Source organism: Lepus europaeus, chromosome 1, assembly GCF_033115175.1.
Source record: "Lepus europaeus isolate LE1 chromosome 1, mLepTim1.pri, whole genome shotgun sequence".
NCBI lineage: Eukaryota > Metazoa > Chordata > Mammalia > Lagomorpha > Leporidae > Lepus > Lepus europaeus.
In genome coordinates, this window is record NC_084827.1 from 126,220,953 (window position 1) to 126,248,294 (window position 27,342).

Consider the following 27,342-nt stretch of genomic DNA (forward strand, 5'->3'; position numbering starts at 1 on the left):
CAAATAAATAAAATAAATCTTAAAAAAAAAGATATCCAACATCATTATCCATAACGGAAATGCAAATTAAAACCCTGATGAGCTATCTTTACACACCTAATAAAATGACTAACAAAAACAAAACTGATGATAGCAAGTGCCAGAGAGGATATAGAGCAACTGGAACTCTTATAAATTGCTAGTGCAAAATTGGAGGGCCATTTTGGAAACAGTTTGGCAGTTCTCTACAAAGTCAAATATACACTTACCATATAACCCAGCAATTCTTTCCTAGATATTTACCCTACAGAAATGAAAATACATGTACAGTGCTCACCTTAGCAGCACATATACTCAAATTAGAACCAAAATGAGAAAATTAGCAAGGCCCTGTGCAAGGTGACATGCAAATTAGTGAAGCATTCCATATTTTTGAGGACCAGAACAATTAGTTAGCAGTAATATGTTCTAGTGGGCTAACTGTAATTCACAATAATGTATTATATACTGCCTAGCAAGAGAAAAGCTTGTAGACTCTAAACACAATGATAGGGAAACAGAAATGTCTGCCCTGTTAATTTCCTGGTTTGATCAGTTTGTGCTGTATTTACAAGTTTTGGAATACTGCACTGTACTCCACAAAAATGTACAAGTAAGACATGCTAATCAAAAACTTTTAAACAAAGTGAAGTTCAGACAAAAGCTTGTTCATGAATATTTACAGCAGCTCTCTTCATGACCACTCCGAACTGCAAGCACTCCAGATATCCTTCAAGGAATTAATGGATATACAAATGATAACACATCAAAGTAATAAAATACTCAGCAATAAAAAGGAATGGAATATTGATACCTGCAACAACTTGGATGAAACCCAAAGGCATAACGCTGCATGAAAAAAGTCAATCTCAAAAGGTTACATACTGCAGCATTCCATTTACATGACAGTTTCAAAAAGACAAAACAACAGTAATGAAGAACAGATTGGTAATTGCCAGTGGTGAAATGTGGGGATAGAAATGGGTATAGATTGATCAAGTTCTTCAGGGTTATGGAATTGTTCTGTATCCTGATTGTGACAATGGTTACGTGTATCCATACATACTTTTAAAATTCACGTATACCAAATTATATATCAAAATGAAAAGTCAATGTTGTCATATGTTAACATTAGAAACAAAGTTATTATAAATAAGTAAATAATGTATAAGTTTATTTTTAAAATGTAGGACAAAAACATTCACAAAGAATTGAGTATCTAGGTTACATTGAAGAATAAATTGACCACAAATGAAAACCGAGAAGATAGTGATATACTCACCACTGCTTGCCCCTCTACAGTTTCCATTACTAGAATCCATAGGAAAATCTGAAAGGAAGATAGAATAAAGAAAGAACCGTAACATATCTATTATTATTTAAAGAATTCTTATCTAAAAATGTAAATCCACAATGTTTGACTTGGGTGAGAACCCAGGTGTCTCAGGAGGAGTATTCTTATTAGGGTCATGTGGTTGGCATTCTTATCATTTGAGTTGAATACAGATGAGATCTATTTTTCCATGTGATTAAAAGGTGATGCTCTTTGGAATCCTCGGCTGTGCCTAAAATGTCAGAATTTAATAGTGTTAAAATTTTGCAAAATATGTAAATGATGAGCACCCTATCACAATAAAGCCATGCAAATAGGCACTCACCCAACATTTATGACTTGATTACAAAAACAAGCTAGGGGCCGGCGGCATGGCTCAACAGGCTAATCCTCCACCTTGCAGCACCGGCACAGCGGGTTCTAGTCCCGGTCGGGGCACCGATCCTGTCCCGGTTGCCCCTCTTCCAGGCCAGCTCTCTGCTGTGGCCAGGGAGTGCAGTGGAGGATGGCCCAAGTGCTTAGGCCCTGCACCCACATGGGAGACCAGGAGAAGCACCTGGCTCCTGCCTTCGGATCAGCGCGGTGCGCCGGCCACAGCGCGCTGGTCACGGTGGCCATTGGAGGGTGAACCAACGGCAAAGGAAGACCTTTCTCTTTCTCTCTCTCTCTCTCTCTCTCTCTCTCTCTCTCACTGTCCACTCTGCCTGTCAAAAATTAAAAAAAACAAGCTAGGGGCCAGGGCTGTGGTGCAGTGGGTTAATGCCCTGGCCTGAAGCACCCGCAACCCATATGGGTGCTGGTTCAAGACCCGGCTGCTCCACTTCCTATCCGGCTCTCTGCTATGGCCTGGGAAAGTAGTAGAAGATGGCCCAAGTCTTTGGGGCCCTGCACCCGCGTGGGAGATCCAGAAGAAGCTCCTGGCTTCAGATTGGCGCAGCTCCAGCCATTGCGGCCAACTGGGGAGTGAACCATTGGATGGAAGACCTCTCTCGTGCGCTCGCTTGCTCTCTCTCTTTCTCTGCCTCTCCTTTCTCTGTGTAACTCTTTCAAATAAATAAATAAATCTTAAAAAAAAAAAGCAAACACCTCTTCAATAAATAGATTTATCACACTGTACTGGGATACATTTTAATCCTTAGTGCCTAAGGAAAACATTCAGAGAGCAAGCTCATGCCACATTTTAATCACAGTCTAAATAGTTCTTCACCAGAGAGGAAGTCTATTATCTAGGGACTATTCAAGCTGTGCAATTAATAGATGTGACAAATAATTAGAAATTGCCACTAATTTTAGGATGTCTGAATCCCAGAAAATGGTAACAAAGGTATTCTGTGTTCCAATCGAGAAAGCAGCCCCTAATGAGTAATGCCGAGTGCCTGAGTAGAGCACTACGTTCAAATGCTGTACCAAGTTATATGTTCTTGGCACTCCAACTCAGTACTTCTATATAAGAGCTTCGTATTTGTATTAACACTTCAGCTAAATGTGTCTCTGTATTCCAACAAAAAACAGCACTCTTCTTCTGTGCTTTTTCTTCACGGGTCATATCATGAGTAAACTTCACAAGGAGGGGTTAATATTGTTTTAGGGCAATAACCACAATTACAATTAATGAATTACTTTCTCAGGCTGAGTAAGCATCAGCTGCTATTTAAAAAGCTATATCCAAGGAAAGATAAATGAATAGAGAAGTGACAAACAATAATTCTAAAACATTTAATTCAACTTGGCATAAACTGTTAATTTAATGGCTTTTATTCTATTCAAATACATCATTCATGAGAAATGTACCCACATTTTAAAGTAATCTTCCAATAGTTTTTTCCATTCCTGAATAATAATCACATGATAAATTTATATGGCCAATATAAAATAATCTACCTATAATGAAGCAATTACAGTGGTCTACATTTAAAATGTTGAGTGTTCAAAGACTGAAATAAAAATGAGGAAGAAACTCTTCTCTTGGAAAAGAAAACCCTTTTGAAACAAGCGAGTCAAGAAGAGTATTTTCCTTCTTTCATTCTTATTCACCAGAAAATGTTTCAACACTTTTAAAAATGCTTAGAAGTCAATTATTAGAATAATCAGATAAAAATCAGATGCAAAATACCCTGAAATTCATACACAGTGTTTTGTATAATGTGAGTTTTGCATACTAAATCTTCTAAAAACTTTGATTGCAGGAATTTTAATGAGATTTTTATCAACAAATTTTTAAATTAAAATAGGTGATACTGTCCCAAGGATTTCCAGTGGAGGTCACAGAGGTTTCCAGAAGAAGTGTCCTAAAGGAACTGGGGGAGGTCGGGAAGGTTTTCCAAATGATTACAAATGTACAAGGGTGAGAAAATGCCATACCCATCAAGGGACCTGGAAGTCCTCCAGGGAAGCTGAAACACTGAGCATGTAAACAGAGAGGAAGCTCAAGAGCTGGGAGGGGTGAGATCACGAAGGCCAGTGGCAGATATCAAAGGATTTTAAGCAGAAGGTCACTTTTCAGAAAGATCATCCTGCAGGTGTTCAAAGGGGGAATACTGTAACCAACTACCATCCTACGGCCACAATCCATGTCAGAAACGGTGAAATCCAAACCAAGGAAATGGCATTAGATAGTGAGGAAAGGGAATTCAATTCAGAGTAGATCTAACAGCGTTTGCTACATGTCAAATGTGAGAGATGAGGAAATGTGTAGAATCAAGACTCATTCTTGGGCCTGCATGACCAGGTATGGTGATGCCTCCCCACAATATAGAAAACACCAGAAAGGAGCAATGCTTGAGGGCAAGGAGATGATGAGTTCACTTTAGGGCATGCTGAGGGGCTTCGATCCAGACATGAGAATCTGGAGTGTTCTCTGCTATCCCAAAAATGCAGCAATCTCTTATCTCTTGGAATCTATTGTCCAGGGCCTTCTTTTATCCTCTTAAGCCATATTTAAACAGGCTTTCAAAATACAACAAGTTTCTTTAACTGCAATCTGATGGGCAAAAGACACAGCTTCTCTGTAAAATTCAAATCATCTTTCTTAGTAAGAGAGGAAGTATAGTGAAGAAAGGATTCTGATTTTAAGCCTTTTTTTTTTTTTAAAGATTAATTTATTTGGAGGCCAGCACTGTGGTGTAGTAGGCTAAGCCTCCACCAACAGCACCAGCATCCCATATGGGTGCCAGTTCATGTCCTGGCTGCTCCTCTTCCAATCCAGCTTCCTGCTAATGTGCCTGGAAAAGCAGTGAAAGACGGCCCAACTACTTGGGTCCCTGCACCCATGTGGGAGCCCCAGAAGAAGCTTCTGACTCCTGGCTTCAGATCAGCCCAGCCCCGGCCTTTGCAGCCATTTAGGGAGTGAACCAGCACATGAAAGACCTTTGTCTCTGTCTCTCCCTCTATCTGTAACTGCCTCTCAATGATAAATAAATAAGTCAGAGTTACATAGAGAGGGAGAGATCTTCCACCCCTTGGTTCAGTGCCCAAATGGTCCCAATGGCCAGGATGACCCAGGAACTTCAGCGGGGTCTCCCATGTGGGTGGCAGGGGCCCAAGCACCTGGGCCACTTTCTGCTGCTTTTCCAAGGCACATTAGCTGGGAGCTGGATCAGAAGTGGAACAGCCAGGACACGACCCAGTACCCATATGGGATGCCAGTGTGGCTTTACCCACTATGCCATAATGCCGGCCCCAGAATTCTGTTTCCTACAAGCTGTATTAACTTGGGCAGGTCACCTAATTTCTCTATGAGCCTCTGCATCCTTTTCTGCAAAATGGGAATAGCGCCTCCTATGGAATTGTCAGTTAATGTGCATAATGTACATAGAAGAGCACCCAGAACATGTGTTGGTTTTTATTCTGTTGCTGTTAATGAGCTCTATCCTACAGATGTCATGTCCTCTTCCCAGTAATGTTGCTGTAAAACACTTATATTATGCTTCACCATTCACAAAATAAATGAATCACTTCATTCCATCATTTCATATGAATATTTTATTCTTCACAATACCCAATCAATGTTAATGCAAAATGACATGTTTGAACACATAAAATCAATGACAAATCTGGAATTCCAACTAAGAGCCCATAACGCCAAAATTTTTTTCCTCTAAATTGAGAAAATACAGCCAATTCTTTATTCAAAACTATAATATGGTAACTCTTGGTTTCCTTTTTAGTTTTTATTTTAAATATATATTTTTATTTAAAAGCAGAGTTACAGAGAGAGGGAGTTACAAAGATAGAGAGCTTTGATCTACTGGCTCATTCCCCAGATGGCGGCAGCAGCCAGGAGCCAGGAGATTCATCCAGGTCTCCCATATGGGTGCAGAGGCCCAAGCACTTAGATTATCTTCTGCTTCTTTTCCTGGCGCGTTAGCAGAGAGCTGGATCAGAAATGGAGCAGCTGGGACTGGTACCTGTATGGGAATTGGTACCCATATGGGATGTTGGTACTGCAGGCACTGGCTTAACCCATTACACCACAATGCCAGTTCCATGGTCTCCTCTTTTTAGACATCAAGTAAATATAGAAAGGTTTAATACAACTCGGTCGGTTTGCTGTTTGTCACAGCTATTTGAAAATGTGGTAGAAATGAGATAAAAAGTGAATAATTAAATACAGTTTAGAGGGGTTAGGAACTACATAAGATTCTATTTCCACTGGTAATCGAGTTAGCTGTAAATAAATTTAATAACATTCTGAGATACTTTTCTGTACCCCATTCAGACTGTCTTTCTATATTTTACATAATCAGTGATCTTTAGAATGTTTTCTCTCTAGTCCTAATCTAAAATTTCCATTTCTCCTTTCCATTCTATTTTCTTCCTCATATCACAGTAAATAATTCTTCTTCCTTCTTGGTATTTGGCCCCTCAAATATTTGTAGACCAGGGCTAAAGAAAAGGCTGCCTGTTCCTCCAGGAGTGGAGAAATGATTAAACAGCAGTTCCTGCATGTGAAAGTTGGCGCAGCTCTGCCAGGCGAGAAAGGGCCTGCAGAAATGTGTTGGGCAAGAGCTGGGATGACAAGTTAGTTCTACCACGGAAACCAGCAATGACTGAGGAGTGATTATGGAGTGCTTGGCGTGGCAAACTGTAGGTGTTGTAGAAATAGTTGTGAAATATCTTACCATAAACTTTCTTAAATGCTTGGTTTCTGGGTTTCTGAGATAAACCATTTGTAATTAACAGACATTCATTAGACTTCATTCTTTTTTTTCTGTTGCTTCCAAAGGGATATGCTCTTGAGCCTGAAGTGCAGGTCGATTTGTGTGAAATGAAATATTAACTTTATATATTCAGAAGAAATAAAATCTCTCTTCTGGTTATGTTGCAGTATAGAGCTTGTTTCTCAGAGATGAACTGATAAAAGCTCAAGTCTGTATCTGCTTTACCAGCATATTTTTAAGAACACAAAACAGAAAGTGCCAGTCAATTTCCTATAACAAGGATAATAACACTAAAATAGCAGCAGCAGCAGCAATTAGATCAGGGCTTACTATGTATGAGGGCCTAGGTTCAGAGCTTTACGGCTATTTAATTTCATCTTCACCTTACCCTCAGGATATAATTAGCTTTGTCCCCATTTTACAGATTTTAAAACTTTGAATCAAAGAAGTTATATAGGCTGATGCCGCGGCTCACTAGGCTAATCCTCCGCCTGCGGTGCCGGCACCCAGGGTTCTAGTCCCGGTTGGGGCGCCGGATTCTGTCCCGGTTGCTCCTCTTCCTGTCCAGCTTTCTGCTGTGGCCGGGAAGGCAGTGGAGGATGGCCCAAGTGCTTGGGCCCTGCACCCACATGGGAGACCAGGAGGAAGCACCTGGCTCCTGGCTTCAGATTGGCGCAGCGCGCCGGCCGCAGCGGCCATTTGGGGGGTGAACCAACAGAAGGAAGACCTTTTTCTCTGTCTGTCTCTCTCACTGTCTAACTCTGCCTGTCAAAAAAAGAAAAAAAAAAGTTATAGAATCTTCCCTTAGCAACAGTTGATATTGAGCAGTCAAGATTCAACATCTGGGGCCAGTGCTGTGGTATGAGTTAAGTAAGCCCGCACCTGCAGTGCCACCATCCCGTATGGGCACCAGTTCATCTCCCGGCTGCTCCACTTCTGATCCAGCTCCCTGCTAATGCACCTGGGAAAGCAGTGGAGGATGGCCTAAGTACCTGGACCCCTGCACCAATGTGGGAGACCCAAAAGAAGCTCCTGGCTCCCAGCTTCTGTGGCTATTTGGGGAGTGAATCAGCAGACTGAAGACACTTCTGTCTCACTCTGCCTTTCAAATAAATAAATAAATCTTAAAAACACATACACACACAGATTTAATAACTGATCTGCCTGACTCTATATTCACCAAGCAATAATAAAGATTTCACCAGGACTGGGCATTGTGGCACAGTAGTTAAGCTGCCATTTGGGACACTCGCATCCCAAATCTGAGTGCATGGGATCAAGTCACACCTCAACGTCCAACCCAGCTTCCTGTTAATGTGCCTGGAAGGCAACAGATAACTTCCCAAGAACTTGGGATCCTGCCAGCCACACAGGACACCTTGATGGAATCCCTTGCTCCTGGTTTTGGTCCTGCTTAGCCCTAACTATTGTGGGCATTTGATGAAGGAACCAATAGATAAATTTCTCTGTGTCTCTTTCTCTTTGTGTGTCACTCTGCCTTCCAAATAAAAAATCATTTTTAAAAAGTTTAATTAAATGTTTAACTGGTAGAATGGCTAAATTGAACTGAATTAGATAAAGTTGCCCTCATACATGAAACCACATGCCATGAAAATATATAATGTGTAAGAACAAAATCCATGAGGCCAACACCATTTTGCAGCAGGTTAAAGCCCCAGCCTGCAGTGCCAACATCCAAATGTGCACCGGTTCGAGTCCCAGCTCTCTGTTAATGCACCTGGGAAAGCAGCAGAGGATGCACCCACGGGGGAGAGCCAGAGGAAGGCCCTGACTCCTGGCTTCAGATCAGCCTAGCTCTGGACCTTACAGCCGTTTACAGAGTGAACAAGCGGATGAAAGACCTCTCTCTCTCTCTCTCTCTCTCTCTCTCTCTCTCTCTCTCTCTCTCCCCCTTTCTCTGTAACTCTGCCTTTCAAATAAATAAAATAAATCTTTAAAAAAAATTTGTGTGAATTTATTATTAATAGTCGGGATGTGACCTATTCTTTATAAAAGTATGTTTACCGTTAGTGTTTTAAAGCAAAACATAGTTTGAAGCGTTACTCCATTACAGTAATACTGAGCTTTGTAAAATGCTCTAAGCTTGCTTGTGGAGTTATAATACACTACGAGGGAACAAAGCCCTAGACTGGTAGAATCTGAAAATCCTCTTAATGTTGAAGGAATGTAAAATGTTATCCCATTTTATTCAGGGAGACCTCATTTTTGTATCTAGCTGGATAGATTCTAGTTGTAAGACACAGGGATTCTGTTTATACCTGAAGGAAGAAAAAAAGAATCTGCTTGGTGAACTGTCCTAGCCCACTAAACCAAGGGATATATTGCACTGTAAATTAAACTGGTCACATGCGGTAGTTCCTAAGTAATTCCAGGTGTCTGACAGTTTGACCCAACACAGGGAATGTAATTTTCAACAAGCTAGGCCTGGAAGCTAGGGGAGCCTTCAGGCTAAAATCCACCCTCCACAACTTATTCCCACCTCCCTTTCGACTCCCTCCTGCCACCACTATCTGATTCACACTGAGGATTATGGTAGGGGGAGGGGAGACCATTACTAAATTATGATTCCAACTACCGCCTACTCCTACTTATTTTTCTAGCAAGGATGCTGTCAGCAAAGCAAGTATTATGATATCTTAAAGAAGCTCAGAAACCAAGTTCCATGGACTAACAAATTGTTTCCATGCATGTCCTATTTGAGTCCTTCAATGAGGCAATTGTTCCCTGTTTGGTCCACAGTGATAGGTGACTCAGGGACACTCAATGGAACTGCTTCCTATCCATCCTGACTATGGCTTTTTGACAGCCATTAACCATGCCAAACCTGGCTCATTGGAGGTCCACCTCCGAAAGGGGTTTAAGAGCAACTTTTGTCCTTCAAGGGGAGGAATGCATTTCAGCATGAACCATTGCTACTTCATTCCTCACTCTTGGTCTGAGAGCAGTGCCAGCATTTAACGGATGCTAAGTGCCTTGCAAAGCAGGGCAGCCATGTGCATTGAGCTCTTCCAGAGTCTGCAGGGCCTATGACTATAGAGAGCACAAAGGCTACAGGGTGCTCTTTAAGCTCAAAGTGTAAAAAGAAATACATTTCTTTCTGATTTTTCTACAACCAACTCCTGGGTCTTGATTAAGGTCAAGATTACAAGAGGTATATTCAAAGAGTGATAGACTAAGTGGGATGACCTCGTTCTGCTTGGTATTGGTTTCTCAGCTATTTGTGCAAGTATTTTTTCTTTCCCCTATCATTCAGTGTTAACCAAATCAATGTGCACAGAAAATATTTTTACAAATCAATTCCCTGGTATCTAGGAACTATTACACAGTAATGGACTGGAGATGTGAGCCTAGGCTGAGTAAAGAAAAACTGATATTCAAGAAACGAACAGAAATGGAGGCAACCAAGTCAACACACATAAGAATAGAGTTGATCGGAGGAAGGTATGAAAGTGAAAATTTGATTTTTTAATAGATAATATATATATGAAGGGTGAAATTGAAGTTTGAGTTAGTTGGCAGGAGTGGTATTGACTTTGAATTAAATGGACCATGAAGAACCAGGTTTCAATGGGAGTGTCAGAGTTAGGAATGTCATAATCAGACTACACACTAGTGAGAAAACAACTTGTGACTGATTCTGTTAAATGTAGAACTGCAATGAAGTTTTACAGTAGGGAAAGACCTAAATGAGGGTGTGCTCGAGGCACACACTGAGAGTATAAAACGAGCCATTAAAGACAAATCATTTACAGTGTATGAGAGTGGGATGAGGGGTGAGATTAAAAATAACATTACATGAATGTATGATGATAACATGCCTTAAATATAACTTCTTCCACCCATAAGCCACTTGCAAAATGACCTGAAGGCATGTGGACATGTGAAAGAGCCCAGTAATTTCAGTGCGCCAGCTCTACGGCTGGAGCCAGCCACAGAAACTAATTAGCAGTGCATAGCAATGCTTCACAGCTGTTTCAGTCTGGAATGGAAGAACAATTTATCTCATTGAAAGGAGAGGGAAATTTAAGGTGAAGGTAATTGCTCAAATTGGGTTTTAAGCAAACACATGCCACTAACATCTGTGGGTTGGAGCAAGGTTACTGAAATTATCTTGGCATGATTCGAAACTAGAAATTATCCTTAATGATTAGAAATTATCTCTATGATTAAAAGTGAATGGGAGCTTTAGCTTTCTGTTTTCTCCACACAACCTTAACAAGCAGCAAAAACGGAACCAGGCGAGAAAACTCAAAAGTGATTACAAACATTAAGAAGGACATTAAGAGCATCACCATACAAAAAAGGCGTAGAGAGGGTCAGAGTGTTGGGGAAGTGTGAGAGGGTGGAGTGAACCGAGTGTTTTAGAAACCCACATTGCCTGTTGGAATAGAGGGCAGCCCTTTGGGAGGATGATGAGGTGAGAGTTAAAGAAAAGAAGCGTGGTGTTTCATAGAGCAGTAAGACAGAGGGTAAGATAAGTGATGCGAAGAGAAAAAGACAGAATTCGAGAGTAAAGGAAGAGGGGAGGGTGCGCAGGGTGGAGGCTCACCGGCTCCGTCCGCAGTGACGATGGCCTCGGGGGAGATGCACACGCCTCGGTCGTACACCGGCAGCTCCTCGCAGGCCAGGCTCTCCGGCCACGAGTGGCGGTACTTGATGAGGATGGGCTCACAGCCCTGCCGGGCCCGCTCGCACACAGACTTGCAGGGCTTGATGGGCTCGTGCTGGAAGTCAATGGTGCAGATGGGCGCGTACATGGCACAGAGGAAGAAGAGCAGATCGGGGCTGCAGTGGGTGCCCAGCAGACCCTCGAACTGCTCGATGGCCAGGATGGCGTTGGCCTGGGTGCTGTGGTGCAGGTGGTTGGGCATCTTGGTCATGTTCCAGGGCAGAGACTTGCACAGGGGGATGCGCACTGGCTCGCAGGCTGCAGCCCAGGCTCCGGGCACCTGGAGCAAACAGAGCGCGGCCAGGGCGAACAGCCCGGCCTGGCTGTCGCAGGCCATGCTCCCGGCAGGACGGGGCAGCGTGCAGCAGTGCCGTGGACGCCCAGAGGCCCGCTGCGCCGTCTCCTCCCGTCCCCTGGAAGTGGACACAATGATCTGGGAGCTTCTCCTCCCCCGGCAATCTCACAGCTTCCTTGGATCAAATTCCCCCAATGGGGTCCCACGAGCTTCGCTGAGCTCCAGCCGCCACCGCCCCTGCCGCTCTGGCCGCTCTTTCCCAAGGCTTAAGCCTTCGGGGGCAGCAGCATCTATTTATTCCTCTCCCGCTGGCAGAAGCGTCGAACTTCGCAGATCAATCAGATGCGCGCAGCGCAGGGGGGAAGCGAGGGAGGAATCAAAACAAAAGTAGGATTCCGCTGTGGTAGTTCGAGCTCTGGGGTATCACGTCCCCCGGATCACAAAAAAGGTGCTGGAAGCAGCATTAAATCCTCTAAAGTGAGGAGGAGGAGGAGGAGAAGATGGAGGAGGAGGAGGAGGAGGAAGGAGAGGGATAGGGGGAGGGGGGGAACTCTCCTGCGAGGGGAGGCTGCAGGAAGAGTTTGCAAGTCTCGGTGTGCGCAGCCGCCCCTGTGACCGCGGCTGCCAGAGGGCCCCCGCGGGAGGAGCGTGGCCCGGAGGTCTCGGTGCCCCCAGATCCTGCAGCCCCTCATTTTCCCATCTCCGGGCGGGACAGAGAGCTCCGCCCCGCCCCCCGCCGCCTGCTCTCACGCCAGCTCGGTTTCCCAGGAGTAGTGCGGAGGGAAGCCTTGACCAGCAGCGAGGATGCCAGAACCAGGACAGTACCCACCCGACGTTGGCCCCAAAGATGAGGCCCCAGCCCCGCACTGAAAAGTTCCCTGTCCTTCCTCCCGCCCCCGCCCCCCCCAGGTTCCCTCTTGGGAACCCGCTGAGCCCCTCTCTCCCGGGAGGTACGAGCGATCACAGGCTCTGCAGAAGGTCAGACGCGAGGGAAAGGGGCTTAAGCAGTGTCGGGCTCAAGGAAGCTGCGGAGCGCTCGGGCGCGCCTGCCAGCGCCGGGGCAGCCCGGACCGCCCAGAGCCGCGACCGCAGCGGTCTGCCTGTCTGCGCGGGGTCGGGGGCTGCCTTTCATAAAAAGAGAAGCCACGCTGGGCGGGATTCCAAACAGGCCGCCAGAAGCGAGGAACCCAGTAGTTATTTCTTCTTCTTCTTCTTCTTCTTCTTTTTTTTTTTTTTTTTCCTTTGCCCTATGGAACTTTCGAGTTTTGCTTTTAAGCGTACAAGTGGAAAGCAACTACTTAAAAGCACTTGGTCTTTTTGTCTGAGTTTGCTCACTGCCATAAAATGGCATTTATCATCGCACTCTTCTCACCAATGCCGCTGAACCCCATACAGGTAACTGGTGATGACGATAATGCTAGCAACGACACAAACCGAGATCTCCATCCAGATGAGTTCCATTTAGAGGAGAAAATAGAAAACAGATGCTCTCCTGGTCGGCTCCTTCCACTAATGACTCCCTCTTTCCCTTCCTCTCTCCCCCATCCCGTCCCTTTTCAGCGTATTGTAAATGGAATGACCTGCAGAGGCCCTATCACCAAGCCCTTTCAATGGGAAATGAGTGAGCCAAAGGACTGCGGACTGTCAGAAAACAGCCTCCACTGAGAAGAGGCAGAAACAAAACCTAAAACAAAACAGGAAGTCACCTTTGCTCTGCATCATTGAAATAATTCTCCCCGTGGATAATAAGCAGAGAACGTGCGTCCCCACTTCAGAGCACCCAGCGAGGCATTGGTTTCCGTTCCCCAGCGTGCACTTGACAGCGTGTATAAATGCCATCGATAACTTGAGCTGATGGAATTTTATCTCTAAAATGACCATAAACAGCACTTTGTGACTGCAGTAAATTTTTTCAAAAGGAACTCTGTTCCACTTAGGAGGAAAAAAAAAAAAAAAGGAAAAACAACAGATGGTAGATAGGGAGTCAGCTAGTTCACAAACTTTTCCTGGGCTACTCTTATTTAATATCACATAAGAAAACAAAGTCAGAAATTACAGAAGTAGATGAAAATGGGCCAGCACCTAAAATGTAGGGAGAAAACAAGTCAATATTAGAATATTTGGGGTACATTCTGATAAGAAGTGAAGGGCAGATATAATAGATTTCCTGCTAAATATGTTTACTTGTTTATCTTAAATCGTACAGCATGAGAACAACAAACCAATTGCTTTAGTGGCTCTACACCCATCTAAGGTAAAGTGTTTTCCTTTCCCTGCACAAAGTCGACTCTCCCCTTTGTCTAACACATGTCCTCCCAGTCTAAATTTCCTCAGTCTTTACCAAAACTCCAAATAGGGGCCTCGGTTAAGCTGCCACATGCAGTCTCATGCCAGTTCAAGTCCCAGCTGCTCCACTTCCTTTTTTTTTTTTTTTTTTTTTTTTTTTTTTTTGACAGGCAGAGTGGACAGTGAGAGAGAGAGACAGAGAGAAAGGTTTTCCTTTTCCGTTGGTTCACCCCCCAATGGCCGCTGTGGCTGGTGCGCTGTGGCCAGCATACCACGCTGATCTGAAGGCAGGAGCCAGGTGCTTATCCTGGTCTCCCATGGGGTGCAGGGCCCAAGGACTTGGGCCATCTTCTGCTGCACTCCCGGGCCACAGCAGAGAGCTGGACTGGAAGAGGGGCAACCGGGACAGACTCTGACACCCCGTCTGGGACTAGAACCTGGTGTGCCAGTGCTGTGGCTCATTAATAGGCTAATCCTCTGCCTGCGGTGCCGGCCCCCAGCTGCTCCACTTCCAATCCTTCTCCCTGCTAATGGTCTGAGAAAGCAAGTACTTGGGCCCCTTCATCCAAACGGGAGACCCAGAAGAAACTCCTGGCTTCTGGCTTCTGTAGCCATTTGGGGAGTGAACTAAGTATGGAAGAAATTTCTCTCTCTCTCTCTCTCTCTCTCTCTCTCTCCCTCCCTCCCTCCCTCCCCCCCCCCTTCTGTAACTCTGCCTTTCAAATAAATATTTTTTTAAAAAATTCATTACCTCCAGAAAGCCTTTCTCAGTACCTCGTTCAATTCTGCTCATTTTTCTAGTTACTTCCCTTGAACATTGTTCATTTACACAAACTATTCTTAGCACTTACCGATCTATTAGTTCAAATTTTTTTCTTCCATTGTTTCTTCTGGGTATGCTCTACCTTTCTAAACAGCATGTTTGATTTTTGAAAGAAGAATCCATCTTTTGTTTCTTTTGAAATAGATACTAGAGGCTGGGGCCAGCACTGTGCACGGAGGTTAATCTTCTGCCTGAGGCGCCAGCATCCCATATGGGCACTGGTTCTAGTCCCGGCTGCTCTCTGTTATGGCCTGGGAAAGCAGTGAAAGATGGCCCAAGCACTTGGGCCCCTGCACCAGCATGGGAGATTGGCAAGAAGCTCCTGGCCCCTGGCTACAGATCGGCATAGTTTCGTTGCGGCCATTTGAGGAGTAACCATCGTAGGAAAGACCTTTCTCTCTGTCTCTCCATTTCACTGTCTGTAACTCTACCTCTCAAATAAATGAATAAAATCTTTTTTAAAAAATAAAAAGATATGAGAGGGGCCACGCTGTGGCATAGCATCCTATATGGGAGCAGGTTTGCGTTCTGGCTGCTCTGCTTCTGATCCACTCTGCTACGGCCTGGGAAAGCAGTGGAAGATGGCCCAAGTCCTTGGGCCCCTGCACCCATGTGGGAGACCCAGAGGAAGCTCCTGGCTGCTGGCTTCAGATCAGCACAGCTCTAGCCATTGTGGACATCTGGGGAGTGAACCAGATGTCCTTTCTCTCTCTCTGCCTCTTCCTCTGCCTCTCTGTAACTCTGCCTTTCAAATAAATAAATAAATCTTTTTTTAAAAAATATGAGAGCTGTTGACTGATGTAATTGAAGTACAATATTCTAAAAATGTCACAAAGGAAAATAAAATAAATTAATATAAATAAATAAAATAGTACAATTAATATAAGTAAAATTTCAAAATCTTTGAAATTTAAAATCTTCTCTTAGAGAGAAATGAAATATAATCTAAGTAAATAATGATAGTTAAGTCTGAAAATTAGGAGATATGCTCATCCACTGTGGATGAGCTGTAGCCTAGAAAATGAGTGGCTTCAAACAGACCCAAATTTAGAGGATAAATCAAGAAGCACAAGGTCAACAACTTGTGCTTTAGGCCTTAGAGTGATAATGTGAAAACTGAACACCAAAACATGACCAGGTTCAAATTAGAAATTAACCTCAAAGTTATCTCCATAAGACTAGAAATTCTACAAAACAATCGATAAGAAGCTGTAACCTACCTTGTCTTCAGTCATCTGTTATTTGTTACCCTTGAAGCTGAATCAGTCTCTTCTGTGGATACAGAAATAATCAGAGCACAAATTGGTCAAGTCAGCAACTATATAACTATAAATCCAATGAATTTTTTCTGAAGTTTTTCCTCAGCTTTGCTCATCAGAATGTCAAAAATGGCTACGGAGGGCCATCATTGTGGCATAGCAGGTTAAGCCTCTGCGTGCAACGCTAGCATCCCATTTGGGCTCGGTTTGGAGTCCCAGCTGCTAAACTTCAAATCCAACTCCCAGCTAGTGAGCTTGAGAAAGCAGTGAAAGATGGCCCAAGTGCTTGGGCCCCTGCCACCCATCTGGAAGACCCGAAAGAAGCTCCCAGCCTGGCTTCTACCTGGCCCAGCCCTGACCATTGCAGCCATTTGGGGAGTGAACCAGCAGATAGAAGATGTCTCTCCTCTGCCTTTTAAAATAAATAAAAACATCTTTTTAAAAAATGGCTACTGAAAGATTTCTAGAGTCAAAGTGAGATACTTCAAAATAAATTAGCCAGTGTAAAGGGCTTAAGTCTCAACGTATATTCTCCCAGTGCACATAGAACCCTTCCTGGAAATAGGTTTAGTAATCCCGACATCACCAGTCACTTAACTGACCCCATCTGGGCACCCTAACTCACTGAGATTCTTGCTAACACAAGAATATTAATCATCCTGTACAAGTGTTGCTCCAAGATCCTTTCTAACTGAAACCCCAATCCTATCATTGGCTAGTACTCTTTCAATTTTTTCTTCCATTCTTCCATTTCTAAGAATCAGATTAGTATAATACAACTTAGGCCAGAAGAGCAGGATCCACTCCCTGCTAACAACTTTAGTGACTAATTTCCTAATCCTAAGTCTCACAGGGTGAATGCAGACATCTTGCTTCTTTCTTAGAGTGTATTTAATCACCTTTCACAGACACAGGTATTATTTCTTAGAATGTAGCAAGACGAGGAGGCAAGTGCAAAGATTTTACTATTCTACTGTTTAATATTATTATCTGCCTGAAATTTGTGTCTTAGAAATCTATTTTCCCTTACTCAAATTTGGAATCCTTTTTTCATGTGATTACTTACTAATCTGAAAGCAGAAAAAGTTGGAATCTGGTAAGCACCAAAGAGTTATGCTTTGAATTTGGTATCCTATATAATAATAGCAAGTACTTATTCAGCATTTATTTTATACTGGGCCCTGTTAAAATTTTTAATTGTCACAACAACCCCATAACATAGTCCCATTATTATTCCCATTTTACAATGAGGAAACTGGGCTACAGAATGAATGAATAATTTTCCTCAGCTCCTACGACTTAGTAAGAGACCATGTCGGGACTGAAGTCCAGGCAATCCAGCTACAAGTCCTGTGTTCTTCCTATCAGCACTGCCTTGCCTCTGTCTGGAAACTGACTCCTCTAGCCTTGACCCAGTGCCCATGAGGAACTGTTTGGTACGCTTTAGTAATACTAAACTGCACGCCGTCCCTCAGATAACTTGATTTATAACAACTGTATTGAGTTATAATTTGCATACCATATAGTTCACCCTTTTCAAGTATACAACTCAGTGGTTCTCAGTTTATTCACATAGTTGTGTAAACATTACCACAAGCAAATTTAGAACATTTTCTTCACCCAACAAAAGTAATCCCATACTCATTAGAACTTTCCATTTCCCCCCCTTACCTTCCAACCCTAAACAGCCAGTAACATAGCTATTTGTCTGTTCTGAACATATAAACACATATATATATAAAACATATATATATATATATATACACACACGTATTTGTATACATGGACTCACACAATCTGTGGTCTTCTTAACTGACTTCTTTCCCCCTGTGTGTTTTTAGGTTTATGTACAGTGTAGCATGTATGAGTACATTATTATGTTTTACTGGTGATGAATACTAGTGAATAATAATATATAAATATTAAATGAGGTATATACAGATATACCTCATTTTACTTCTCAGTTGATGGACACTTCAGTTGTTTCCACTTCTTGGCTATTGTGAATAATGTTGCTATGAACATTTGTGTAGAAGTTTCTGCTTGGATATGTATTTTCATTTCTCTTGGGTAGATACCTAGGAATGGAATTGCTGGATTATATGGTAACGCATTTTTTTTAACTACCAAATTATTTTCAAATTGGCTGGAACACTACCGGTAACATGTAAGTGTTCCATTTTTTCCATATCCTTGCCAATAGTTACATAAACAACAATTATTACAGCCTTTCCATTGTAGCCATTCAGTGAGTGTGAATTGGGATCTCAAGTGACTTTGATTTGTATTTTCTTGATGATTGATGATATTATCATTTCAAATACTTACAAGCTATTTATATAATTTCTTTGGGGAAATCTCTATTCACTCACTTTTAAGCTATATAGTCACTTTATTTTTGAGTTTCAAGAGTTCTTCAAACATTCCAGATATAAGTCCCTTATAATTTGCAAATATGTTTTCTCATTCTATTGTTGTATCTTTTTCTTTTAAAAAATATGTATTTATTTACTTGAGAGGCAGAATGACAGAGGGAGAGTAGAGCAAGAGGTTGAGAGATCATTTGTCCACTGACTCAAATGCTTGCCAGTTAGGGCTGGGTCAGACTAAAACTTAGAGGGACAGAAACTTCATCCAGTTCTCCCATGTGTGTGGCCAGGATCCAAGTTCTTGAGCATCAACTGCTGTTTTCCAGGCACATCAGAAGGAAGCTGAATAGGAAGTAGAGGCAGAACTCAATCCCAAGTACTCCAGAATGGGATATGAGTGTCAGGCAATGGATTCACCTGCTGTGCCAAAACACCCATCCCTCTTAAGGATGTTCTTTGAAACCTAACAGTTTTTAATACTGCTGAAGTCCAATTTATCTATTTTTTCTTTTGTTTCTTACATTTTTTGTGTTGTACTAAAGGTTTTGAGTAACTCAACATCACAATGATTTAGTACTACTTTCTTCTAAGAGTTTTCTATCTATATCTCATATTTATGTCGATGATCCATTCTGAGTTAGTTTTTAGTCATGGTATAAGCTGGGTTCAAATTTTATTCTCTGGGCCAGTGTTGTGGCATAGTGGGTAAAGCCACTGCCTGCAATGCTTGCATCCCATATGGGCGCTGGTTTGAGTCCCAGCTGCTCCACTTCCAATCCAACTCTCTGCTGTGGCCTGGGAAAGCAGTAGAAGATGGCCCAAGTCCTTGGACCTCTGCACCTGAGTGGGAGACCCAGAAGAAGTTCCTGGCTCCTCCTGGCTTCAGACTGTCCCAGCTTCAGCTGTTGTGGCCTTTTGGGGAGTGAACTAACTAGTGGATAGAAGATTTCTCTCTCTCTCTCTCTCTCTCTCTCTCTCTTTCTGCCTCTGCCTCTCTGAAACTCTGCCTGTCAAATAAATAAATCCTTTAAAAATCTTGCATATAGCTATCTACATTTATTAAAAGATAATTTATTTTCTCATTTCATTGTCCTGGCACCTTTGTCTAAAATTAATTGAGGACTGGCACTGTGGCATTGCAGGGCAAGCCTCCACCTGTGGCGCCAGCACCCCATATGGGCACCAGTTCGTGTGCTAGCCGTTCCTCTTCCTATCCAGCTCTCTGCTAATGGCCTGGGAAAGCAGTGAAATATGGCCCAAGTGCTTGGGCCCCTGAACCTATGAGGGAGACCCAGAAGAAACTCCTGGCTCTACGCTTAGCATCGGCCTAGCTCCAGCTATTGTGGCCATTTGGAGAGTGAACAAGCAGATGGAAGACCTTTCTCTCTGTCTCTCCCTCTCTCTGTCTGTAACTCTACCTCTCTATTAAATAAATAAAATCTTTGGAAACAATTAATTGAACATAAAAGTAAAGGTTTGCTTTACTTTGAATCCCTAGCTCTCTTAATTCACTTTGAGGATAAGTGAAGACTTTAACAGCAACATTGGTTTTATTTTGGGAAATTTATCTTAGAAAGCCTATCTCCCTTGAACATTCTGTTAGAAATGGCAGGAAAGATAAGGGGGTTATAATTTCCAAATCCTACCCTGAATGTATGACTGAAGTACAATTGATGTGAAATTATCAACTGAACACAATAACAAATAATTTCTTGAGCCCAAAGCAAAAAAGATCAAGTCAAACTGTTTAATTACTACCACATTATTATACCTGATAATCTTTGGAATAAGTTTGGGGGGATTATACTTTCTATATCTTAATGTGCTTTTCTTTCTTTCATAAGTGGAAGGGTCCAAAGCTCTCTGGAAAACTGCAATTGTAATTTTAAATTATAACAGGTAATATTTGTTTTTATCATCACTATTGGCTGCCAGTGTGATCATGTACATTATTAGGATGCTGAGTTTAAGAGAATAAGGCGTGAAGCAGAAGTGAGAGTCTCTCCAATTCCTTGCTACATGTGATGAGGCCTAGGCTATGCTAGGGCTTTACACTCAGTTCTCCTGGGGAACCACTCTCCTTTCCCCACAGGAACACCACCTGTCAAGGCAGCATGGGAAGATTCCCAGAGAGAAAACCAGAAAGCACTGTCATACTGAGTGACATCATTCATTTATTCTACATGAGGAGGAAAGGGAGGTAGGGACAGAAAAGCAGCCATCCTTTCTCTCTGCTTGATAAAGGTAAAATCTGGAAAGAACAACTTATGTGAAGATCACTTAAAGTCATCTAGATTCTTTTTTTTTTTTTTTTTTTTTGACATGCAGAGTCATAGACAGTGAGAGAGAGAGAGAGAAAGGTCCTCCTTCCATTGCTTCACTCCCCAAATGGCCACTACGGCCGGCACTGCATCAATCCGAAGCCAGGAGTCAGGTGCTTCTTCCTGGTCTCCCACGCACTTGCAGGGGCCCAAGCAACTGGGCCATCCTCCACTGCCCTCCCAGGCCACAGCAGAGAGTTGGACTGGAAGAGGAGCAACCGGGACTAGAACCTGGCGCCCATATGGGATGCTGGTGCCACAGGCGGAGGATTAACCAACTGAGCCACGGTGCCGGACCCAGTCATCTAGATTCTTTTGAAGTCCAAAAATTTTTGTAAATTCTTCCTCTCCTCCTTTGACAGAAATTCAAATCTTGACATTCCGCTAGGAATTACCAATCAGAAACAACTTGAATTCCTGAACTATTTTGCTAGAGAAAGGAATGGCATTCCTTTTCTTACATTTCCTTTCTTCCCAGTGTTGAAACTAAAATGATTTTCATTTGGGCATAAAATATAACTTTCTTTGAGTAAAAATGAGTTATGGGTCTCCCAAGAAGAGTGCAGTGTCCATTAGAGTCCACTTATTCTACTTTATTTTAATATTTCCACTTATAAAGATAATGTGGTGACTAAGACAATTATTATATAGCTAGTAAGGTCTAGAGCACTGTGCCTTATAGGACAAAAGTGGGCAAGATGCAGAGGAAGCAATGAAACTTTTTCTAGGGAGGGTGCAAAATATAATTTGCAAGGAAGATTTAGAAGAATATTGTTATCCTGAGAAATATCATTCATCTCTCCTTTCATTGAACACTGAACACTCTAAGTACCAACCAATTTTAGGTTGTAGAGATGACACAATAAAGAAAGCAATGTCTGGACCATCGCAGAACTTAAATTCCATTATGTTTTCTCTACAAAATGGAAAGAGGTGTATAATGGCTGACCCCCTATCTTAACCAAGCATAAGTTACAATGTTGTTTATGTTACAGCAAAAGAAGATTTATAGTAGGTCAGAAGAATGTGCTAATGTAGGACGTGGTAAAACCATGAATTGAGTCCCTTAAAAACTAACTTACATAGAAGGAAACACCTTTCTCTTCAAAGGGTTTCGAAGACACTGCCCTGCAAGCCAGACCACATTCATCACTGTTTTCTCCTTAAAGGCCCTAAACTTAATGAACCAGGAGAGGAGCTCTCAGAAAAACTGGCAGGTGGAAAATGATCAATGGCATTTTTGATAGTGTGTATAAACTGTTTTTGAAAATCTGCTTACATTTCCCTGACATATTTCAATGTTAGTATATATTTACTTAGTCACTTCTCATCTGGTAAGAGCCTAAATGTGTACACTGGAAATCATTGTTTATTCTGCAGGTGACATTTAATGTTTCATTTCGCCGAATTTTAGATCTATGTTTTCATTTTATTTTTGCTTCTCTTCCCACATCATCCATGGGCATGCTTTTTGCAGAAAATGGCATTTCCTTGTCTAGGTATAAAACAGTTTAACTAGAAGTATCTGTAAGACCATAATTACAAGTAAGGTTTTCGCAGGCCTCAAGGAACTCTGCCACTCAGTGCCACATCAACAACTCCATGGGTACAGCCGAGTGTTAAAAATATCATTGATGGTGAAAGGTTAGGTGGGGAACTTTGCAGGGCTTTGCAGCTGCTGTGCATTTTGGTTTTGAGCCTGTTTTTCTCCAAAGAATGGGGTCAGAGCAACAACAGGCAAAGCTTTTCCAAAAGTATGGAAGAAGAACCCAATAGAAAAGAATAAAATTTTAACACTCAATTCACAGTAAGACTATGACTAAGGAACTCAGGGAATCAAGAAACTTCTTTACATAAAGATTTTAGTCACATTTTAAAAAGAAAAAAATTATCTGAATAGACAATCATTTCTATCTAGACGTTACTAAGGAAACACAAATTTTTAGGTTCTGTTCATGAATGAACTTACCTCCTGTTTTTGACAGATATTCCTTAGGTATTCCCACATCCCATGTTTTCAACCTAAATGCAAACTTATTTTTTCTTTCCTGAATATAGAGACCTGAGATTTGTGCCATTTTATATACAGCTCTCAGCATATACAAATGATATGTTTTCATTTATAAATGTGTATAACTGATGTTGCCAATATATCATTAAAATGACTATATATGATTAAAATATTAGGGAAAATTACACAGGAAAATGTTTGATGTCTGCCCCTAATCAATACAGCATGAAGGCCCCCAGCAGGGAAAAGGGGCTGTAGAGAGAACAAAGGAAATGGAAAGGTGAACACAAACAGTTGGGAGGTTATATTTCCACAGCGAGGAGGAAATGTCCATTCTTCCCGAAGACCAAAAATATGGAAGAAATCTGAATAAAGGAGCAATTCTTCTGACCTGTGAATTTAAGCCAAGAAAGGCCTCTGGGCTTTTCCTTCTCCTTTTGAGCTAATCCTTTAGACTGCTAAGGTGCTCCCTGTGGTCAATTCCAAGGTTGGCTCAGCCTGTAAGGGAAGCCTGCAGTGGGTTCAACACTCCCCTGAGGGGGACTTCATTCTTACTCATCCTGGGCCAGACTTTCTAAAACAGTTGATCTCAAACAAGTTGAGAGTTTAAGGGTGATTGCCAGAGGCTGGGGAGATAGTGAGGAGAGAGAACTGGGGGAAAGTTGGAGTACGGAGGTACAGGTCAATAGAAGAAGTCTGGGGCTTCTATTGCTCAGTCACAGAACTACCAGTTACGGTAATATATCATCTATTTATCTAAAAGCAAAAAAAAACTAGAAGAAAGGACTTTGAATATTTGTATATTTACCCTTATTGGATATATATATATATATATATATATATATATATATATATATATATATCACAAGGTACTCGATAAATATGTACAATTTTTTTGTAGCAGTTAAAATAGTAAGACAAAATTAGCAAGACTTGTTAGCCATCTATGGAAAGCCACATTCTCCAATCAACTATATTAGTGATAATATCTATCAGCTTGTCTGCTGTGATTTTATTTTTCAATTAGTTTCTTATCTGGATGGGTAAATGAAGTGTTTGTTTATTGGGTCCCTTCAAGATTTACCAGGAATCTAACGTCATCCTGTTGACCTCAAGGACCACTCTATGTCCCAGTGTATACAGAATGGATGGTAAGGAGACCTTTGTGCAGGTCCTCTTGAAAAAATATCCCCCAGGGGCTGGCATTGTGGCATTGTGGTAAAGCCACTGTCTGCAATTCTGGCATCCTGTATGGGTGCTGATTCATATCCTGGCTGCTCCACTTCTGATCCAGCTCCCTGCTGGTGGCCTGCGAGGGGCAGTGGAGGATGGCCTAGGTACTCAGACCCCTGTTACTCTTGTGGGCTAAAGCTCCTGATTCCTGGTTTCAGCCTGGCCCAGTCCTGGCCATTGCAGCCATCTGGAGAGTGAACCAGTGAATGAAGGTTCTCTCTCTCTCCCCCCCTTCCTCTTTCTTTCTTTCTCTCTCTCTCTCTCTCTCTCTCTCTCTCTCTCTCTTCTGTGGCTCTGCCCTTCAAGTAAATAAACAAATCTTTTTTTAAAAAATCACCCAAAAGGATACAATTCCAAAAAGATGCTTAGATCCCAAAGTATTGTTCCTAACAATAATATTGCTATTTTATGAATAGAATCACAAAAAACATAGGTCAAAAAATGATTGGATATAAAATACTGTTGATCAGGACTTCAGTTCTCACAATATTTATTTTCCTCCCTCAACAATTTTCATCTCATGTTGCCTGTTCTTTGCCTATCCATAAACAAAATGCCCTGGAGATTAAGTACTACAGAAATATAAAACGGAACAGATGGTGCACAGAAAAACCCTTCCACCCCTCACCCTGAAAAACCAAGCCTGAAGGTACTTTTCATATACTGTATTTATAAGGTCAAACTTGTGTTACATGTTTTTATAATAAGATTATTATTCAGGGACCTTATCTGCATTGTGGCTAATACCATGAAATATTTTAGGATTTTGAAGCAAGATCCATGAAAATTACAGAGCTTCTGTGTGAATTTGCTTGTAATTCAACACATATCCTACCAGATTTCACATTTGCTGTCACTAAGACTCTCTTGCCTGTTTTATTTGCAACTCCCCACTGACAAAAGTAATGAATTTTGAGCATGTTCACATGGGCCTGTGAACCAAGACTCAGCTCAAGTCACAAAAATGTTCCCTACTGATATGGAAAGGTTACAAAACAGTGATGCCATTGAGGGTAAACATTTCTATACATTTCCATTATTAATTAATTTATAAATTGCTTACAAAAGTTGGTATCTGGAAAATCCTTAACTGCTCTCTCTCAATTCCTTTTTTAGAAAAGTACCCACACATCCATATGTATTCACTAGACAACAATAATATAATTGCAAAGGTGGCATTGCCCTGCACCCGCGTGGGAGACCTGGAGGAAGCTCCTGGCTCCTGGCTTTGGATCGGGGCAGCTCCGGCTATTGCGGCCATGTAGGAAGTGAACCAGTGGATGGAAGACGGAAGACCTCTTTATTTCTCTGCTTCTCCTTCTCTCTGTGTGTAACTCTGACTTTCAAGTAAATAAATAAATCTTTTTTTTAAAAAAAGTGGCATTGATTAGCATTAAGACATTCTAAAAATTTTATTGTTTATAAAGATTATTTGCTATCCTAATTTTTTTTTTTTGACAGGCAGAGTGGATAGTGAGAGAGAGAGAGAAACAGAGAGAAAGGTCTTCCTTTTTGCCGTTGGTTCACCCTCCAAAGACCGCTGCGGACAGCTCATCATGCTGATCCGAAGCCAGGAGCCAGGTGCTTCTCCTGGTCTCCCATGAGGGTGCAGGGCCCAAGGAGTTGGGCCATCTTCCACTGCTTTCCCAGGCCATAGCAGAGAGCTGGATTGGAAGAGGAACAGCCGGGTCTCCAACTGGTGCCCATATGGGATGGCAGTGCTTCAGGTAAGGGCTTTAACCTGCCACGCCACAGCGCCAGCTCCTATCCTAATTACTGATATTAGACCATGTTAGGTTAAATGTGTCCATCCATGTGTCTAAGATAACCATACAAAATTAGCAATAGTGCATATAACATTTAAACATACTTGGTCAAGCAAGTATTTGACAAAGCAGTTAAGACTCCAGTTGGAATGCCTACATCCCATACTGAAGAGCCAGGATTCAAGTCCCAGCTCAGCTCCAATTCCAGCTTCCTGTTAATGCACACCTTGGAAGGCAGCAGGTGATGCCTCAAGTAGTTGGATCCCTGCTATGCATGTGGGAGACCTAATTGAGTTCCAGACTCTCAGATCTCAGGTTCATCCTCTGGCTGCAGGGGACATTTGGGGAGTGAATGGAAGAGCTCTGCTGCCTCTTTCCTCTCTCCTCTCTCTCTGCCTTTCCAAATAAATGAAATAAATAAAGTATATTCAGAATAATAAAGGAGAACATATAAGAAAAACAGAAAAAAATTGCAACTTAAAACTTCAAATTGTTCCTCTGCATTTGAGAATGGACATGTTCCAGAAATGATTTGCAGTTACATATGTTCCAGAGGATGCAAAACGCCTCCACCCATGTGTCTTTCAGACCCTATGATTTCACCAAACCAAGAAACTAAGGTGTTTCTCTTCTTCTCTCTCCCTCTCTCTCTGTCTCCCTCTCCCTATCCTCTTCTCTATATGCACATACGAATATTTCTATATTTAAATTCTTTCTATTTTCTTTACTTATTTTTAGAACAATCTCATGTCTACATTATAAGCAAAGGACAGAAACAATTTACCCATTTCTGTGACTGAATCTATGTACTACTAATAAAAAATTGACTACTTAAAAATAAAAAGCTGGGGGCCAGCGCCTGTGGCGTAGTAGGCTAATTCTCCGCCTGCGGCGCTGGCATCCCATATGGGCGCCAGTTCTAGTCCCAGCTGCTGCTCTTCCAATCCAGCTCTCTGTTATGGCCTGGGAAAGCAGTAGAAGATGGCCCAACTGCTTGGGCCCTGCACCCACGTGGGAGACCCAGAAGAAGCTCCTGGTTTCTGGCTTTGGATTGGTTCAGCTCTAGCCATTGTGGCCATTTGGGAAGTGAACCAGTGAGGGAAGACCTTTCTCTCTGTCTCTTCCTGTCACTGTCTGTAACTCTCTCTCTCAAATAAATAATTAAAATATTTTAAAATAAATAAATAAATAAAAAGAAAAATTTGGGTCACCTTTGTGGTACAGTGGGTACTGCTACTTGTAATGTTGGCATCCATTTCAGAGCGCTGGTTTGAGCCTTGGCTACCCCACTTCCAATTCAGCGTCCTGCTAATATGCCTGAGAAAGTGGCAGATTATGGCTCAAGTACTTGGGCCCTGGCCACCTATGTGGAGACCATATTGAGTTCCTGGCTTGTGGCTTCAGCCTGGCCCACACCAAGCTGTCCTAGCCATTTAGGGAATGAACCAACAGATGGAAAAATATGTCTCCCTCTCTTCCTGATGCTCTGCCTTTCAATTAAGTGAATACATCTTAAAACACACACACACACACACACACAAAACCAAGTAGAATAAAACCGCACTTTATTTACCTGGTTGTTGGATTTTTAAAACTGTATTCAGTGATAAGTCAATAACTTCCAATGACACTTCTGTGACTTAAACCACTGTTCAGTTAGAAGTACTAATTGCCTCACTGGTCATGATAATTTAGGGCAGACAGAGGAAGGAGGAAAACAGCCAGTCATGGAAGGAGCTTGCAGTAGTAGCACAGAAAAGGAGAGACTTCCCAGGGGTT

The 27,342-nt window shown here is 42.2% G+C and overlaps 1 protein-coding gene and 1 non-coding gene across 2 annotated transcripts in view; one reads left to right on the forward strand and one right to left on the reverse strand.

Annotated features, from left to right (window-relative positions):
* FRZB (frizzled related protein) overlaps nt 1–11,983 on the reverse strand; it is a 42,747-nt gene extending 30,764 nt beyond the window's left edge. The window contains exons 1-2 of the mRNA XM_062201001.1: nt 11,081–11,983; nt 1,301–1,348 (exon numbers count right to left, since the gene is read on the reverse strand). Of these exons, the coding sequence (XP_062056985.1) occupies nt 1,301–1,348; nt 11,081–11,537 (505 nt within the window). The 5' untranslated portion in view covers nt 11,538–11,983. The remainder of the gene's footprint in view (nt 1–1,300; nt 1,349–11,080) is intronic.
* LOC133768544 (U6 spliceosomal RNA) lies at nt 309–413 on the forward strand. Its single transcript, XR_009866994.1, has one exon. It is a non-coding gene; the product is annotated as a U6 spliceosomal RNA (small nuclear RNA).
* Nucleotides 11,984–27,342: the final 15,359 nt, after the last annotated feature.